This window comes from Liolophura sinensis, chromosome 6 (assembly GCF_032854445.1).
Source record: "Liolophura sinensis isolate JHLJ2023 chromosome 6, CUHK_Ljap_v2, whole genome shotgun sequence".
Lineage (NCBI taxonomy): Eukaryota > Metazoa > Mollusca > Polyplacophora > Chitonida > Chitonidae > Liolophura > Liolophura sinensis.
The window spans coordinates 2,948,781-2,968,644 of record NC_088300.1 but is presented as its reverse complement, the minus strand read 5'-3'; the positions used below and the strand labels follow the sequence as shown (position 1 = coordinate 2,968,644).

General features: G+C 39.5%; 1 protein-coding gene across 3 annotated transcripts; it reads right to left on the bottom strand.

Moving 5' to 3' along the window:
- Positions 1-442: 442 nt before the first annotated feature.
- Positions 443-19,581, bottom strand: LOC135468676 (trichohyalin-like). Of its 3 annotated transcripts, none has more exons than XM_064747055.1 (4): positions 19,476-19,581; positions 5,393-6,462; positions 4,279-4,881; positions 443-1,747 (listed from the first exon to the last, which is right to left on the bottom strand). In XM_064747055.1, exons 2-4 carry the CDS (start codon positions 6,425-6,427, stop codon positions 1,496-1,498), a joined length of 1,890 nt encoding a protein of 629 aa, XP_064603125.1. In that variant the 5' UTR covers positions 6,428-6,462; positions 19,476-19,581; the 3' UTR covers positions 443-1,495. The 3 variants fall into 3 exon arrangements, with proteins under 3 accessions (XP_064603125.1, XP_064603124.1, XP_064603126.1); XM_064747054.1 differs by lacking the exon at positions 19,476-19,581 and adding an exon at positions 13,739-13,802; XM_064747056.1 differs by lacking the exon at positions 19,476-19,581 and adding an exon at positions 9,642-9,735.
- Positions 19,582-19,864: the final 283 nt, after the last annotated feature.

The window sequence follows — 19,864 nt, the reverse complement described above, 5'->3', positions numbered from 1 at the left end:
AACACTGGCAGTAGTGACATTTCTGAGCAATCCTCAATAGTTTAGCCATCAAGCACAATTAACCCTGATGAAGTGAGCACCTGCTCATCATGTTAGCATCATCTCACTATAAACTATTACTACATACAGCTATGTGTAATAAGAAAACCATTAACTTCTTTTTGCACAAGTGCTTAGTGCATTTTTACAAAGAGACAATAATATTCTAAAGAGCAAATCCATCATGAGAAAAATTCTGAGTTTTTACATGAAGTAAAAAATGTACACTTTTGTTGCTGGCCTGCACCAGACATATAGCTACAGCATATACATGAGCAACCTAAACATATTGTCTACACTTTTGTTGCTGGCCTGCACCAGACATATAGCTACAGCATATACATGAGCAACCTAAACATATTGTCTACACTTTTGTTGCTGGCCTGCACCAGACATATAGCTACAGCATATACATGAGCAACCTAAACATATTGTCTACACTTTTGTTGCTGGCCTGCACCAGACATATAGCTACAGCATATACATGAGCAACCTAAACATATGACAATCAATCTCACAGGAAGTTTGTAGGAGACAACTATTTTTTCATCAGATCTGAATAGCCAGGTTCTTTCATGATCAACATCACCATACACACAGTCGGGCATAACTCTGTAAAACTAGATACTTGTGGGCTACAAATACACCATAATATATCCTAATGCCGGTCCGTGTTCAATCAAGTAGATTTACAGAGAACAAGCATTAAACTGCATAAACACACTTGAACATACAAAAAGTCCCATGATGATGAATGGTTCAGCAGCAGAACATTGACAGTTTCCCAGCATGTACAACTGTGTATCCAGTCAGCCACCTGTAGACATCAGTTCCCTGCCATGTACCTCAGCAGGATACCACACACTTCACTCAACTACTTACACTTCAGTTTTTCTAACCTACATGTCGTCTCAACAGTTCTACATGGAGTGTTATTATATGTACACAAAGCTATGTTATTGCTGCAATACCGTAGTGGACATAGTAGCTGCTTTCAGTTACATGTACACACAGTACCTGCACGTGTACCAGTGTGGGATTTGAAAATGATTCACAAGCACACCTGCCACAGTGAGCATATACATTGTAGATATCATACTGGATAACCTTCCTGCTTCAAGCCTTTGGTACTGTTCCGGGTCATAGTCTTCACTTTAATATGCTGTCCAAGTGGCTACATTTGTACTTTGGTATATGGTTAGTAGTACTATATTCTGAGAAAAGTGTCCTTTCTTTACAGACATATTATAAATACAGATCTGTATATGTACAAACAGAATGACATCAATGCATTCAGCAGGACTGCATCTGAAGATTCAGGGAGAAATCAGGCACAGGGCATACATGTTCATGCTAATACACATCTGTAATAATAATGCACTAATTAATGGCTTAAGGGTTAGCTGAGGAAACACATGACAGAACGTATTGGTGAATTCAACGTAGCCTCTTAAAATTATCTTCTCTTTGGTGGAGGACGGGGCTTGGCCTTGATATTGACACATTTTGGGATATGACGTTCAGCAACACCAGCGTTAAACCTGCGGTTACAGTGGGGGCACTGGACATAATCAGAGGTGTCTGAGGGAGGGGGAGGGGGCAGATCTGACAGCTTCATCCCACTGGCCTCATATTCAGTCATCTTCTTAGCATAGCGGATAGATTGAATGAAGCTCTCATGCTGTGCTCTCCAGTTGGACTTCTTGGTCTGAATGACAAAAACAACAAACAAAAAAGAACATGATTTAATAATGAAATAACAATTTTTTTGTCCATTCTACTCTCAAAATGCTAACACTAGACTGTTCAACAGACAAGTCCTTGCATGGAATACACATGTACATATGTACATGTATACATGTTAGTGTGCTAGCACAGCACAATGACTCCAGCTGCACATGTGAAGGCCTGGCAACAACCTGAAGATGGTTGTGGGTTTCCCCTGGGCTCTGTTCAATTTCCTTCAACCACATTATTAATTACTAGACTTATGCACATGTATCAACCCAAATTCACTTGCCAACTCTGCTTACCAATATTTCTGGTATTTATGACATTACTGGAAACACTTGCTCCATTCTTATGGCAGCAGTAAGATTATCCTGGAGGTCTAGTATAAGCTGATTCAGCGTTAAATAACCTGTAGATATCTGTCCAATATTGGAACCTGAGCCTGTTAAATTCTTTAAACCAGACCTTCCCCCCCTGCTGCTGATCATTGGGAGCAATACATGGCAACTATTATCCTGACAGATTGGGGAAGCCTAGGCTCTGCACGAGGTTGTAGCTGGGGTCATCCACAACTCCACTCACAAATCAATGGCTGCTCACACACTATCGTAAGACCAGTGCCATGTTAGACACTATCTGGGGAATACAACTAATCTAAAGTCGATTTTCAATTTACCTACATTTCACAGTGTATTCACCCATCCATGAACTCTGGCCAGTGAAACATCATTAATTATCAGGTACATGTCATCTCACGCCAAACTTTGAACCATTATCCATAACATGAGAGATACTTTTACTTGGTTCAAAAGCAGTCTTTAACTTCAAAGAAAACCAGTGTGTGCTTTGTCAGATCATGTGACTTGGCCATTACATACGATACATGAACACGCACGTACATGCACATTTTATGAGTTCAGCCTCAGTTTAGCCCATGAGCTAAGAATGTCTAAAGGTCCATACGTACTATACAATTCTCATACGTACTATACAATTTACATAAATAATACTTTTGGTGCCGAAAAATATATATTCAAAGCAGAATATTATCCTACTTTTCAAACAAACTTCGAAACACCTACATGTGTCCAAACTCTGCAGAACTGTCAGATTCAGACAAAATGTGTCACTTAATCATGGGTGAAATTTGAGGTCATTTACTGTATTTATCTTACTGGTTTTTTACGTCGTATTCAAACATATGCCACTTATATGACGGTGGCCAGCACTATAGTGGGGGGAAACCAGAATTTACTGTAAACGAATGTATGGTTTAAATATATGAAAACAGATATGTCTCCTGTAACACTGATGTGGTATCAGCCATGTTATTTTGTGCACATGTTTTTATGTATGCACGCGTACAATGTAGCTTTCACTACATTTCATTATTTAGTTTAAAGGAGAAGAAAACAAAATTATGACACTATAGGCTGAAAAGAGCACATTTTTTTCTATCTGGTTGTGCCTGGTGTATAATCTGATAGTGCCTGCTGCATAATTTTTCCTCGCCATACACGTAAAGCCTGAAAAGCCTGAGTCCATTGCATCCTCCATCTTTAACACCCTGTAATTTATGCCGGGGATGTGTTGCCTCTCAACCAATGAGAGTGGTTAAAACTGCCCGCTTGTTCGTGTAAACTCGGAACCTATGTCCAACATTACCGATTGTCGAGCAGAAAACAAACTGTACTGTTCGCTACCTTCTGGGAAGAGTTCTACCGGAAATGTACAAACTGCACTTCGGCAGTTTCCCACGGCAATTCTCTTCCTAACACAGAAGACTTCAGGACTAGTTCTTAGGCAAAATGGCGCTGACTTTATTGATAATTTATCAACTTGAGGTACATATTTGAGTTTTTTTTTATGGCATGCACCTGCAAGAAAATACATACTCTTTTCAATGGTATTTGTTTGATATTTAAGTTTTCTTCTCCTTTAATAACTCTACGGATTTCAGATTATGCTGATCATGCATGTATATTGACGGTGCATTCTTGAAACAAGATACCTCCAATATTGTAATGCTAGTGCTGCCTCCAGAGTTACAAAGCAACAGCACATTTTTATACCATCCGTGCACCTGCATGTACATTCCCTTTCAGGAAGCATTTGTCTCGTATTATCATGATTAAGGGGAGACTACTTTGAAAGTCAATGCAGACTAAGGGAGACCATTTTGCTCACCATGTCATAGAAGGTTGTAGGCCCCATTAGACCACATATAACATCGAAAATTCTTCACCCATGACTGATTTCAAGTCTCCAACAGTGAACCCATACCCAGAATTTCTGACAAACAGGACTACATGTATGTACCATTGATACTTTATAACGACTGATTACCAAATTTTCCTGATCTTCGACAGTAGTAACTGCTTCTGTCATATTTTGTTACAACTGGAGATTTCTGTTGCAGGCAACATGTGGATAGTCAGCCCTATTAGTTAAGCAGTTACAGGTGTTCTGAGATGTACACAAAAAGCACTTAATATATAGATGTCTTACCGGGGGTGATTTTCGCTGATATTTTTTGGAGTTGACATACTTTGCCTGCTCTGTTCCCTCAGTTCTCATTTTGACAGGGTCAAACACTTTCCTTGGTTTTGAGACAGATTTACAGGCTTTCTGATGCTTGGAAAGTCTGTCTTTAGCAAAGCACCGTCCACAAATCCTGCAAGATGACATTTCTACATGTTCACCGTATGCCTCACTGTCATTGGCAGCAGCAGCGTAAATGTCAGTGGATGGTCCCGGCACATACATATCCTCATTATTGTTAACAGGTGATGGGCTTCTTTGTCGTTCACTTCTGCGATCTGGCTGTGCAGCCCTGTGAGTCGTGGCCTGGGCTTTCCTCTGTGGATGGCCATGTCTCGTGGTTGTGCTGTATTCGTTGTCTGACTGTCTGTGTGTTCGTGAGTTCAGTGATGCCTGGGACGCATGGCGCCCCTCTTCCTCCTCCTCCATCCTTCTCTCCTCATCCTGATGTCGCTGTTTTTGCAGACGCCTCCGTTCTTCTTCTGCATGCCGCTGTCGCTCACGCTGCTCCTCTAGGCGTCTCTGTCTTTCGCGCTCTGCACGCTCCTGTCTAGCCTTTTTTTGATGCTCCTACACATAGGGAGATTCCAGGGATTACAATTACAAAATAGCTACATCTACAAAGATCACATGCTAAACACAGCAAAGAATATTAAAAACTACATGTACATGTCAGTGCCAATTATGTACAAGATAAAAAAAACTATTTAATTATTTTGTTATTATGTTATTTTAACATCATAATCAAACCCATTTCACTTCTATGATTGCAGTCAGGTCATGTTGGCTTTCTCTCCGGCTGTACGTGGAAAGGTCTGTCAGCAACCTGCAGATGGTCATGGGTATCCCCCTCTCCCTAGATCCCAGGAGATTGAAATGTACAGGTCAACCGTCATCAGTATCATAGAACCATCTACCAGTCATCTACCAGGCAGTTTCAGTTGTCATCTACATGTACGACGTAATGTCACCTGTCATCAGTATCACACTGCCATTATACAGGTAAATTAATGACACTTATCCCAAAGATCAGAAAATCTCCAAGGCACAATCTGGTGTGACAGTAACATGTGAACCTCACCTTCTCGTCTTTCTGCTGTCTCTGAGTCTGTATCCTCTGAAGTTCAGCTTGCTCAGCATAAAGCCTGGCCTCCAGCTCTTCTTTTCTCCGTCGAAGCTCCTCATTCACATCAATCCCCGAATCCTGCTCGTCTTTCTCCGACCCTTCACTGGCCCTGGAATTGGACTGCTGTGTGAGCTTTTGGCGCTGAAGACGCTCTTCCCTGGCTTTGTTCTGCTCTAGCTGCCATTTCTGGAAGTCTGTCAGTTTCTGTGAGCTCTCCTGCCCTGCCCTCTTACTCTGGTGGTTGTCCCACCTTAACGGGGGTCTGGGTCCAGCTGCCTTACGGTGAGGTGAAGGAGAAGTGCCAGGATACCCTGTGTTACCCTGTTCCTGGTACACCTGTCCTTGGTAAATCCGGTTGCCATTCCTGTCCACATCTTGTTTCCCTTCAGACAGTTTCCTCTGGTAGAGCCTTGGTTTCTGCTGAATGGGAGGCACTGGAGCTCTGCCCCTGGCACGCTCACTCTGTGGACTTGCAGCACCATTCTTAGGCTCAATAGGAGCAAGAGGATTGGCACGATCTCTACCCGCACTATTTCTGTATTCCTGAGGGCCAGAGTGGCTGTTTCCATAACCACTATTATATGACACACTGCTCTTATGTGATGTGGTACTGCTGTAGGACATACTGCTATGGTACGTCTTGGCGCTACCATTTGGAGATTTCTGATACTGGCTGTAGTGCTGTTGTATTGGGGGCACTCCACCTTTACCATGAGCCTCAAGGGCACGGCGTTCTTTAAAAAACTCTCGCACAGATCCCCCACGGTTGAGAGTGCCATTTTCTGGTCGGGAAACTCTGTTGAGTGCCCTTTGTTGAGCATCTTCATACATATGTAGCATCTTTTCTTCTTTCTCTTTCATTAGTTTCTTCTGGTAATCTGCCTGTAACAGCTCCAGACGGGACTGCTTAAGCCCTGACCCACCATTCTGGTAGCGGGACTGGCCCCGCATCACTGGCGCGCCACCACACATCTCCATAGACCTTGTCATTTGACCTTTCTTGCTTTTATTTTCTTCTCCGTATTCTGAGGATGAGAAAAACAGAGCTTTGATTAGTTTTGACTGGCCGTAAGAGACGACAGGTTTTGGTTTCTTGTCTCTCGGCTCAGCTGCAGGTGATGGTACATGTAAGTCCTGCATGGCCTCCTACTCTCAGGATTCACCTGTATTAATCCTCAAATACAGATAAGGATTACTAGTCACAGAGAACACAACATAGCTGTGTACCTGTACAGAACTCCCTGATCTTTCCCCGCAAGCGACCATTAACACATCATCAATATTTTGACACAACTATCCCATGGCTAGTAGAACAAATTTGCCTGGGTAACACGAGATATTGGTCTAATAGCCGTGGAAGACTGTGCCCACACAATACACCATTGGCTAAAGTCTATACCATTAGCACCAAATTCAATACTGTGCAACCATATACAGAGGAGAACAGATATGGGATCGCCAATAATCTGACACTTACAGTCAGTGCACAACCTAAATCATTAAACAATCAGTGACATTGCTGAACATCTTTTTAGAATGATAACATGCAATAATACTGTTGATCGGTAGGCGTGGGAATCTATGGATCCTTCAATGAAAACTACAAAGTGTATGATTTGTGTGGACATTCCAAAACGTGCTACTTCAGTCCACTAAGAAACAACATGTTTCTACAAATTTCTATCAACAACAAAATCCTTTGAGGCTTTCCATGCATTTGTCATATCAATGTAACATGAGGTGGGAGGATATTAAGGCCATCGAGTTTGCTGCAACATCTGTGGGCAAACTTCCAATGATGGATAATGTACTGTGTTCTAATGTGACATAAAACCAGGCAAATGTGGAAGCCTAGAATCATTAACAAGTCCACAGAAGGCATCTGGCTACAGTTAGGAAAACAGCTTACTGTATCTTTGGCCAATCTTTACCACTTAAAACTTCATCTAAAACCTCTAAGCTATGGCAGCGACTAAACATATAAATACATGCACCACCACCAGTGACCTCTGAATTCAAGACAGACAAATACATGCACCACTACCAGTGACCTCTGAATTCAAGACAGACAAATACGTGCACCACCCCTAGTGATCATTGAACTCAAGATAGACAAATACGTGCACCACCCCTAGTGACCACTGAACTCAAGACAGATAAATACATGCACCACCACCAGTGACCTCTGAATTCAAGACAGACAAACACGTGCACCACCACTAGTGACCACTGAATTCAAGACAGATAAATACATGCACCACCACCAGTGACCATTGAACTCAAGACAGATAAATACGTGCACCACCACTAGTGACCACTGAACTCAAGACAGACAAATACATGCACCACCCCTAGTGACCACAAAACTGAAGACACACAAATACGTGCACCACCACCAGTGACCACTGAACTCAAGACAGACAAATACATGCACCACCACCAGTGACTACTGAACTCAAGACAGATAAATACATGCACCACCACCAGTGACCACTGAACTCAAGACACATAAATACATGCACCACCTCTAGAGACCACTGAACTCAAGACAGATAAATACATGCACCACCACTAGTGACCACTGAACTCAAGACACACAAATACGTGCACCACCCCTAGAGACCACTGAACTCAAGACAGACAAATACGTGCACCACTCCTAGTGACCACTGAACTCAAGACAGATAAATACGTGCACCACCACCAGTGACCACTGAACTTAAGGCAGATAAATACATGCACCACCACCAGTGACCACTGAACTCAAGACAGATAAATACGTGCACCACCACTTGTGATCTCTGAACTCAAGACAGACAAATACATGCACCACCACTAGTGACCTCTGAACTCAAGACAGATAAATACATGCACCACCACCAGTGACCTCTGAACTCAAAACAGATAAATACGTGCACCACTCCTAGTGACCACTGAATTCAAGACAGATAAATACATGCACCACCACCAGTGACCACTGAACTCAAGACAGACAAATACATGCACCACCACCAGTGACTACTGAACTTAAGACAGATAAATACATGCACCACCACTAGTGACCTCTGAACTCAAGACAGATAAATACATGCACCACTCCTAGTGACCTCTGAACTCAAGACACATAAATACCTGCACCACCACTAGTGACCACTGAACTCAAGACAGATAAATACCTGCACCACCACTAGTGACCTCTGAACTCAAGACACATAAATACCTGCACCACCACTAGTGACCTCTGAACTTAAGACAGATAAATACCTGCACCACCAGTGACCAATGAACTCAAGACAGACAAATACATGCACCACCCATGACCAATGAACTCAAGACAGATAAATACATGCACCACCACCAGTGACCACTGTACTCAAAACAGATAAATACATGCACCACCTGAGACCAACGAACTCAAGACAGATAAATATGTGCACCACCAGTGACCACTGAACTCAACACGGATAAATACATGCACCACCAGTGATCAATGAACTCAAGACAGATAAATACATGCACCACCAGTGACCACTGAACTCAAGAAAGATGTCTGATTCTATCACAATGACTTCATGTACTTTTACTTTATGAACAACCTTTTGATGGATATGCATACATGTGCTTCTATCTTGGTTTGCTTTTTTTACAAGTTTTACATCATTAAACCTTTGTAAATTTGACAACCAACCCTTTATGAAAAAAAGGAATCATGCAGATTACTTGCACAGCAAGGCTCAAACTACCACCTTCAAGTGGTGAGCTAGATACATAGACTGTATATCTATGGTAATTTCCTTGTTTATTAAGCCATCACCCAAGAGATATTTACAACAAGAATGACCTGTTGACGTCACTAGCATGTTGTTCGTTACACTTTAATGGCTTGTCTATAACACATCTGTTATTTAAGGACTGCTTCACACAGTACAAACATTAGGGGCAGGGCTACTCAGCTGTTAGGCTTGTCAATCATGAAAATGCACTGTTGTCCATGACAACAAGGCTTCAATAGTATGGTACGGTACAAAGGAAAACACCAATCATTCTCATATCAAAAATGCATTTTACAACCAAAACATGTTAAATTAATATATTAATTAAAACAATTTCATTTGTTCCATCGCACTAGATGATAAAATGTAATTAGGGAGAAAGGAAGAAAAAAATCCATTTCTGAATATATGACCTAGACAAAAAATCAAACCTTGTGATGGCTTTGTGTGCACCCTTAGATCTGTCCCTTGACGCTGAGGGCATCCTACCCATAGATGATGGATGTGTAGTCGTGTCAGCCCTGTACATTCATTGTACATACGGACATGGCTAATGACTAAATGCTATCTTGATTCTCAAGGCTCACGTCCACTGTTGTACCAGTCAGGTCAATAAAGTTCAGTTCAGTAAACTGACGACAGCGAGAACAAAAGGGGACATTAAGTCCAACTGTTATCGAACAAACAATCTAGATGGTACCTGTTTGACATATGACAAGGGTGGGTGTGTTAGTGAGTGGTAATGCACCAAAGAACTAGTGGTTATATTGTCCTCTTACTGGCTGTGTTCCAGCTAGGTCAAACATAGGTCTGGATCCCTGTACTAATGAGGTTAAGATGAGATCTGACACACCCAGCTTTTGTCTGTCCCTGTTACTGTTCCCAAATCTTACACCTCAAACATACTGTAGTACATAATAAGGTCTAATCTGGACCAAATTCTAGTAAACTAATTATGTACAGTCCATACACACTGAACACACATATGTATATCTGATTACCCCTATACTTCCTTCCTGATGAAACATACCAAGTCTGTGCAGATGCCACATACTTGCACATGTAGCTATCACTTTGTAGCACTATTAGCACTATGTAGCATGTAAGATATTACATAAACTTTTCATTTCTTCTTCTTATTTGCCAAACTACCAAATAATATATCCATTAGATCAATTAGTTAACTGGTACATCTACATGTACACATATATTCTCTGAAATTATAAATCTGGACTTACTTTTAAGTGAACTGATGTCATACCCACCTTGGTAGCGACTAGTACATGTGGACTCAAACCCTCCACCTAAACTACAGATAATACCACAAATACATGGAGTCAATAACCAGTGCCTTATGCTAGGTACATTGTGACACCAACCGCACACGTACTTCATTAACACTGAAAAACTAGCTAACAGTGGTTAACTGATCAAATTTTAATTAAGTTACAAAAGTATATATAAGTAGCTCTTGTAAATTGTTTGGAAGGTAGGATGATTCCTACTCCAAAAAAGAAAATTTCAGCACCAAAAGTAATGCTTTTGGAAGGGAGGAGGCGGTGTCAGCATCAAAGACAGCACATCACTATCATGTCAAACAGAGGGCCACATGTACATGTCTACATGTTACAGGTACATGTAATAGAATGTTTACAACACAAACAACAGCAAAAATCCCAAGTAACAGTGGTTAACTAAACAATTAAGAACTGACTCAAACGTTGAAAACCTCCATAGCACTGACAGTATAGTAAATCTACTGAAACATGTACATATGTACAATCTTCATCCCAAATATGCAGGTACTTGAATAAACTAAAATGTGATTACCTTCAAAATTCTGTCAACTGGTCTTCCCATCCACTTATATACATGCATTCTACTGTTACTGAGTGCAAACATGTATGATTAGCCAGTCTCTATGGCGGGTAAGAAAGTGAAACTTACATATTTTGCATTAGCAATGGATCAGAAGTTATTAGAACCTCTTCTCATGAGATAACACAGCACAGATTATTCAACGTACATGGATCTCATACTACAGATGTACAAGACAATCCAGCCTGCCTAAACTGGGTTCACAATTGACTTCACAACTGACTTCACTGTGCATTGCACAGGTTTAAAAGCTCCTCCAGTCCCTGGTGCATTGCACAGGTTTTAAAGCTCCTCCCAGTCCCTGGTTTGGCTTTGTTGCCATGGCCAACTGTTTGCCTGAACCACACTGCACATGTATGTTTTTCACATCTCAATACAAACAACTACAGCAGTGCTGTATACTACATGTACTGTAGATGAACATGGTTTTGACATCCACAGACCACAGCAGTTTTCTGGTTTGTTTTTTAACAGACATTTTTAGTTTGTTTGGAAGACTGAAACAAGGATAAAAACTGCCTCATTGTCCACCTTACCATTAGTTCTCAATTCTTTAGCAGGTTGAGGTTTGGCTTACGGTGACCTTCACTCAAAACGGTATCCTGTCAAATGTATACACACGCATGTACACGTACTCTATGGCTACACTGTACATGTACAGCCAGGATTTTATAAGCTCTCTCAAAGGGCTGCAAAACCCTCAGCATTCAAGAAAAATTCAAAATTTCAAAAAATAAAATGGAATTATTTCCGGCCCTGATTAAAATCAGAGGTAACTGTATATAAGGTTGCAGTACATGTATGTAAAAGTATGCAGTAAAATGGCGGAGAACTTGCTGTGCTTGTTGTCATAAGGGACCAAAGTGTTTTGTCATTCACACCTTTATATAAAACTGGTTGATCTCAGTTCTTATTAAGTTCATCCTTCTGAAGAGCTCGAAATATCAAACATTTTGATTCCTGCCTGTAAACCACTCATTATCTTGATCAGCTAAAGCAAAAAATCTGAAAAACCATGACAACTAACGATATTTGTGATCATATATCGACACAGTAAACAGACTTCGTTCACTGAATACTTTGTGTGTACCCAGCCCATAGGGGCAAGGATGAAACCCAATATTCTGTGGTCATTTCATAACTAGTATCCTCAAAATGTCACCTAATCTAGGTAATACGGTTTATGACTATATCAGGAAAAGTTGAAAATCTCACATGGCATATATTTTGCATACAAAACAATGAATCATGTCAAAATGGGTAACAGTAATCAATTTTTGCCAATTTCAGCTTTAAAAGACTACATGTATATGTGTATCATCAAGATTTACCCATGATCAGCAAAAAGTAAAACAGTGTACATGAGCAAATTTGAGTAGAAACTTCATTTTAATATTCAATATCTTGATATGAGCTTTATCCAGGCTAACAAGAAGATAAAAACTTGAAACGTGCTTATTTTCCGTATACAGGTACTGTATGACATAAATGTATGTACACGCAGGAAGTTTTATCATTGTTGTCAGAAACTATCATCACATTCTGTTTGAGCAGCCTTTAATATCCACCATGGAACAGATGTCACGGCATACATCGCTTGTATATAAGTATTAACAATTTGTCATGTGATGCAACAAGCCATCAGTGTCCACAAGTCACATATAATTACATTCAGCAGAGTACATACAAGTGTCATTGCATTCAGATCACTTATCTGCAGTAATCAGGAAATGCTACGGCTTTCGTGGAGATCAGATTACAAGCACATTGTACACATCACAGAGTACTTAAGCGACACCTAAAAGCCATGCTCTCTTACATAATGGTGTAGTAAAAGTTGGAAATCCTCCTGGTACTGTACTATCATGTAAGAGCATACACGTTTATACAATCTGCAAGCTCTACCAAGACTGCCTGAACAAAGTGGTAGATGTACATTTGACAGTCTCAATACCAGTACTAGGATCATTACATGTTCATACACCTTTAGAATACTGATTTATCTGCTGATTTGGCAATAGGAGTCCAGATAAAATTTGAAGCATTTACATACATGTACATCACTGTACATCAATAAATATTTTACATATCACGTTGCCACAGTTATGTTGTATTGGAGCATACATGTGGCTGGTACCCCTATTCTATTTTGTTCACATTCACCTACTGGTATCTACAAACACATATCTGATATTACGAAGCCACACCTACATGCATCTACAGACTAACTTTCTTACCAACAAGTTTATCCTAATTTCTAAACAAAAAAATAATGATGTAATTTATGTATTTCAATGTTTGTACTGCATGTATCAATCTAGCATGGCAAGCACCCGGGTTGTTCAAACTCAGAGACCACTAAAATTAACCTGCATGGACAGAAGGAATACTTTCAAAGTTAGCTACATGCTGATAAAAATTTACAGTACTTGTAGTAGAAAACACATTATTCTGTTTCACATGTAGCAATTCAGAGCTGTCTGTTTACACAAAGACTTGGTACTTGCTGAGGAAATATGAAATATTGAGTTTTTTTAACAAAATTTCATTCTGAAATTAATATTTTCAATTTTAAAAAATGTGGAAATACATAAGTTCATAGGTGTACACTACATGTAAATGTAGAGCAAAAGTAACTTTAAATACTTACGTTTGAGCCTCATTTTTCAATCTTGGTAGTTTTATATTCACATGGACTGTAAGGTAGTTGTAATCCAACCGGAAGGTTTTCCACAAATCAGCTACATCTTTTCACATTTGTTTACATATCTGCATAGTGACAGTTTCAAGTATGTCTATGTATACTGAAAACGTCAGGATGAAAATTCTCCAATCCAAGATAAAACATAATCAAAAAAACAAGCTGCTAATATTACCCAATGGAACTGAAGCACCGTTGTTCACATCAACCAGTCTGATTAAAGAGCACAGTAAACCTGCCGTAGTCATAGCACTGATAAACACTGCCCATCACTAGGCATTCATATGCTTTGTTCCATTTTTACACCTTTTCTTTTGGGGGCAATGTGTTGTGAAAAGTGTGTTGCTTGGTTACTGGGATCGGCCTGGAGTGTTTTTGTGGCATCAATTATTATTCGCCAGAGCGAGAAATCTTCGCAGATAGAGGCGTGAAACTCTCCGGACAGACTCTCCAAACAACAACCTCTAAACTCACAGTCTCATGAACATATTCATTCAAATTAAAGCCTGCAACATTCGACTCAGGAGGCCAGCTTGAGATTAATTACCTGATGAAAACTGAATCAATGGGATACTGATGCAGACTTAATATGGATTGAATTTAATTATTAATGGAGGATTTGCATGTTCTAGTGCACATGTTTCGCCAATCAACATGCACAGGTACATGTACACCTAACCATATTAATTCACCTACCCTACTGATTTAGACAGTACATGTAATTGTATACAAAACACAGTAAAACTAAAAGCAAATATCAGCAACATTTTATATGGTTCACTTGCTGTTAAAATTTTAAGTACAGGTTGCAGGGAGAAATTGTTTGAATTTTCATTTCTAGGTGAATAATTTCAACAGTTATCTTGACACACCTGACTGCAGAATACAATAACATTTTTCTGAAAAATTACTGTCACTTCTGACAAAAGAGTACATATCTGTATGTCATTCAGAGAAGCAAGGATGGTCTACGGTAGCTGATCCAGTCAGATCAGCCTCGCTCACTGAGGTGATGTAAGAATTTAGACAGGAAAACAAACACCCATCAATTACTGTAAAATATAGAACACAGCAGGATTCAGATAACAGCATATGATAAGAGATTACCATATGTGTATAAAGATTGCATGCATGCATAATGTGTGTCTACACATGTATGTATCAGTTTTACTTTTACTTTTAGGTACACACAAAATCATCTCTCAATCTCTAGGACGCATTAGGCACGAGTTCAATCCTGGCCTTTTTCGTGGGGCCTTCGTGACAACAGCTGGCCACAGTTTAATGTTAAATAAAGTCCACTTGTCTTGACAACAGTATGATAAACATACATATATCTGCATGTTGCATGTTGAAAAGTTCAGCAGTGACTTGTCTAAAGTTTATGCCAAACACTCCACCCATAAAACTGACAACCATAATAAAACTGAAAAATTCTTGAGTATGGCAAACAACAATAACATACCAAATAAATATACATGTCCATGTGGATGGCTTTGAATTTATATATATATATGAACATACTTTAGCACTGAATCTGTACAAAGAGTTGAAAATGTATCTCTCTCCAATAAATAAACTTTAGAGTGAATGTGTATAAAACTGACCACCTAGTTGTCCAACAAACACCTGTTGGGATATGTACATCTAGTCTAGCTTTTAACTAGTCAGCAAGTTGTTGACCATTCCTCTTAAAGTGAAAGACAGCACCTTGCTAATGTTTATGTCCACTGAAAGACTACCATTAAAGGTATCTTAAACTGGCACTCAATATTGTTTCAGTATTTTTCAACTCCGTAACAGTTTAGTGAAACTCCCTCTTGATACAGCTTCATCGCGTCTCCATTATCGACAGCAAGGTGATGTCACGTTTACTCTAACTTTTTAATGAGGATATTTTTCATATTATAGTCAAAGCAGTAGCCTATGGCAGATAAAAGTGATAAAAGTGGACTTTGGCGATGAAGGTCCAAGTGATGAATAGCTTTCTGGGAAATTGGACATACTGGAAGGATATTTCGTTTACTGCTTGAACTGTCGATACAGTAAGCCTGCCATATCATTTACAGTTTAAGTAGTTTGCCGATGCATGGCCGGGGTATTTCCTGGTTCAGGTCGTAGCCTCCGGTGGGACTGTGCTGGTGATTTTGAATCCTATTAAACAGGATTGTTGTATAACTAGATTCATGCTCAATTCAGAAACAAATGGAAATAAATCTAAGCATCACTGAGGCTGATTTAGGCATTCGACTATTGCTGAATTTTATGCTTTATGTTTTGTGGTGGTGACTTCTAAGATGAGAGCAGTGCTGACATAGTTATCGAGGACGTCAGAGAAAGCACTTTGACTTGAACATGGCGTTTCAATACTTTTACTGTATTTCAAGAAAACAGAAAAAAAAAATCATCCCTTGTGTGCTAGAAAGACAGAGTAGCAAAGATTAAATTCTTCAATTCTCAAAAACATAGAGAAAAAAACCATCTCATCAGATTTAATTAATTTTAAGCACTGTTCGCTGCCATGTCGTTTTCTCATTCACATCAACCTTCGCCATCCACAATAAATTTTTCACTGACTCTGACATTTGTTGTTTAGATACCATTTAGGCTAAATGGTAAAATGAAAATGTATTTCTATGATTTGAACAGCGTCTTTAAGTAGGCTAGGGTCTACTGGGGAAATGAATGTGGTTTGGGCCAAGATGGTATACTGCTGTCTCACATAATTTGTGATACCGTAGTTGAATATTACACAGCTTGTAAATCAACTGATTTTATGTGTGTGGTACGTGGTCCATAAATGATACAGACCTGTCCCACAACACTTGTTAAATGGCCCCTTAGATATACGTAACTAAATTGTTGTTAACGATCTCAAAATGATGTGAATGCAGTAGTTCTGTGTTATCATACCTCACTTCATGGAGTGAATGGGTAAAGGCTACGTCACAGCTTAGGCCACGCAACCTGACAGCAGCATGTTTGATTGGATAAAATTCTCAAGATGTCTGCTTTGATTTGCACCAGCCATTGGTGCAGTATTGACATTTTGTTGTACATGTTATTCAGTGGAATCTCATTAAAATAATAAGGTATGATACTTTTTAGAAAGCTTGAGAATTCTGCTTTTGACTGAAATATGTTTTAGCCAGGTGCTGGCTAAAAAAAACATTACTGAAGGAGGCTTAGGACTGGGAAATCGTTGCCACTTTGAAGAGAGTGCAGATAACATTACAGGGAAATGCCTGACACAAAAAAAAACAAGAGGTGAGACCAGTATTGATCTCAGGTGGCAGAGTCATGAGGACCTCAATAGAAAATCATTATCTACCTAACAAAGGCTGGCAATCAATGGTCACGTATGGTAGGAGAACAATATAAAGCAGGCACTCCCGCAGAATGGTGTTCACAAAACGTGATGCTCACATCAATGCTAACCTCATTACCAAACCTGATGTCAGGATCATTGGCCGTTCACTCCAAAACCAAACCTGATGTGAGAATCACTGACCATTCACTCCAAAACAAAACCTGATGTCAGGATCACTGACCATTCACTCCAAAACCAAACTTGATGTCAGGATCACTGACCGTTCACTCCAAAACCAAACCTGATGTGAGGATCACTGACCATTCACTCCAAAACCAAACCTGATGTCAGGATCACTGACTGTTGACTCCAAAACCAAACCTGATTATGCCTTTATTGGTTGGATTATGAAGACTGTAGTGCTTACAGATGGCAATGGAAATAAAAAGTTTTCTGGAAGATTTAAATGCAAAAACTCAAATCGGTCATGTGACATTTTAAAATGGCTGTCTACAGCATGATGCTTGGCATCGCTGAAGTTCTAGCAGTCAACGTAACCACAAAATCACATTGAAATGAGCAGAGGAGGTAAGAGTGGTTGCCGCGAGTAGGAAGGAGATGGGGGTTTAAAATTTTTTTGTTTTTTTTGCTGGGGATGGACTCTCTGTAATGACGAATGTTTAGTTAGTTAGTATAGCAGTGAATAGTCCGAGATTGCTCTGACAATAGGTTTGGCAAAAAATTTGTTTGTCCAAGGACGGCTCCGAATCAACGTCAGAACGTGCTCTATATAACAACTTGATGTAGTTATCTGCCCTTGTCAAATCTGGTTGTCAGTACAGCGCTCACTTTCAGGATCACCAAGGAATCACGGGCTCACGCAGCCTAGGAAATAACCGATCGATGTTGTGCTTGTGATACATTAACAGATGAAAAATAAGGAACATAAATGTCTATAACTTTAGGTGAGGGAGGCCTACATGTATTTGATGGAAAATTTTTACCCCAAACACTGTGACAAACTGCCACGGCAACTGCATCAGGTTTTCAAAGTGGAGTGGGTTCTGATGCTAGTTTGGGGCCAAAGAAAATTGTGCCAAATATAACTTCGGAGCCATCTCGGACTATGCAGTCAGAGGGTACATTTTTTTTTCTATACCATTTCATGATTTTTAATTTTGGCGCTGAACTAATTTTATTTTTTGTCGAATTTAAATCCCATACTGTCATATTTTGATATACTAAATAAATAAAACATTTCTCAACTGTTGCAGGTCTCCTGATGTCATATATCTTCAAGTTTGTTTTCAACCATATCCTGGGTTATATAATAAACATAGCCCAACAATAAAAGGCTCAAAATAATCATCATTAAACAATGAATATATCAAACACATGCAGTCACCAGTAATTAAGATTAATGTAATCACATGTCTGTTCAAAGACAAAGGCATGGACTAAATGGGGCATATTTTTTTGTTATTTCTCGTACGGGAAATTTCCAATACCTACTTCTAGTTTAATTTTTAATGATGTTATTTTGTACTAACCTGCATAAAACTGGTTTCTGTGAAGACACAACACGTAAAGGGACGCTTCAAAACAAACACGCACAGTCCCTACTCCAATACGTATGACAAAATCAATGATTTCAGCGCAAAAGTTGCCACCACTTTAATAGGTTGGTCGTCATTTTTACCTGCCCTACTCACTGTCATGTCACTCTGGATTCTGGTTCGAAACATCATAATCTGTCAAGGTATAAAACCACAGGGTTTCACCATGTCATGTGACATGAAACTGATTATTGCGTAAAATATGGAGTTCAAACATGGTGGAAGTATGTACCGAAGGGAAGATGTTTCGTCAAAACACCAAAGATTTACTCTACCCGTTGAGCAGAAACATAACACTAGAGCTACAGTTGTATGCAAGCATGACATATCTCTTCATTCATGCATACATGTAAATGCAAATCTACAAGGTCACGGATTAATACTTAAGCTTTAAGGCTGCTGTTAAGGTAGAACAGCAAGCTCATCTGAGATCATTGCAGGCCAGCACAGCGCAATGAGAAACCTGTACATGGTCATGTGTTTCCCTCTTTTTTTTCCCAATTTCATTCCACCATAATGCTGACCGATATCCTATAAATGAAATTTCTTGAATATTTTACGACGTAAAACACGAATCAAATAAATAAATAAACGAGTGTTCCTCATAGTCTTAACATGACCTGTATACTTTATGACTATGAGTTCTTGGTATAATTTTCATGGGTTGGCTGTTGTGCTGGTAAAATACCGTATGTTGTTGTTGCATTCAAAGAGCAACAGTTGTGCTCTGCGTGTCATTCAATTTTTAAAATTTACTTACAGCAGGCAGAAGATTCCCGGTACTCTCGAAGATGACTTCGGTGTCTTCTCAGCTGCTAATCAAAATTTTCAGAAGGTATTTCATTAAAATTGTCTGAAAACTTCTGAGGGTCAGGAACATGCAAGTATTCAAAAGTTGACATTGTTTACATGCGCCCTGTCACTCACCCATATCGCATGTTGCGATGAAAGAAGCAGTACCCTATTAATGTATCATCATGTATCATTAGTTTAAAGTTATTTTGGAGGTGACACATCTAGAGAAAATGTTATTTATTACGTGGATTAATCTAGATACAAGAAAGGTTATGACTAGATTGTATTTAAACCAGTTTTCTTCATCTGCAAGATTCTTCCGCGGCATCATAGCAACGAATGAAACACGTGCGA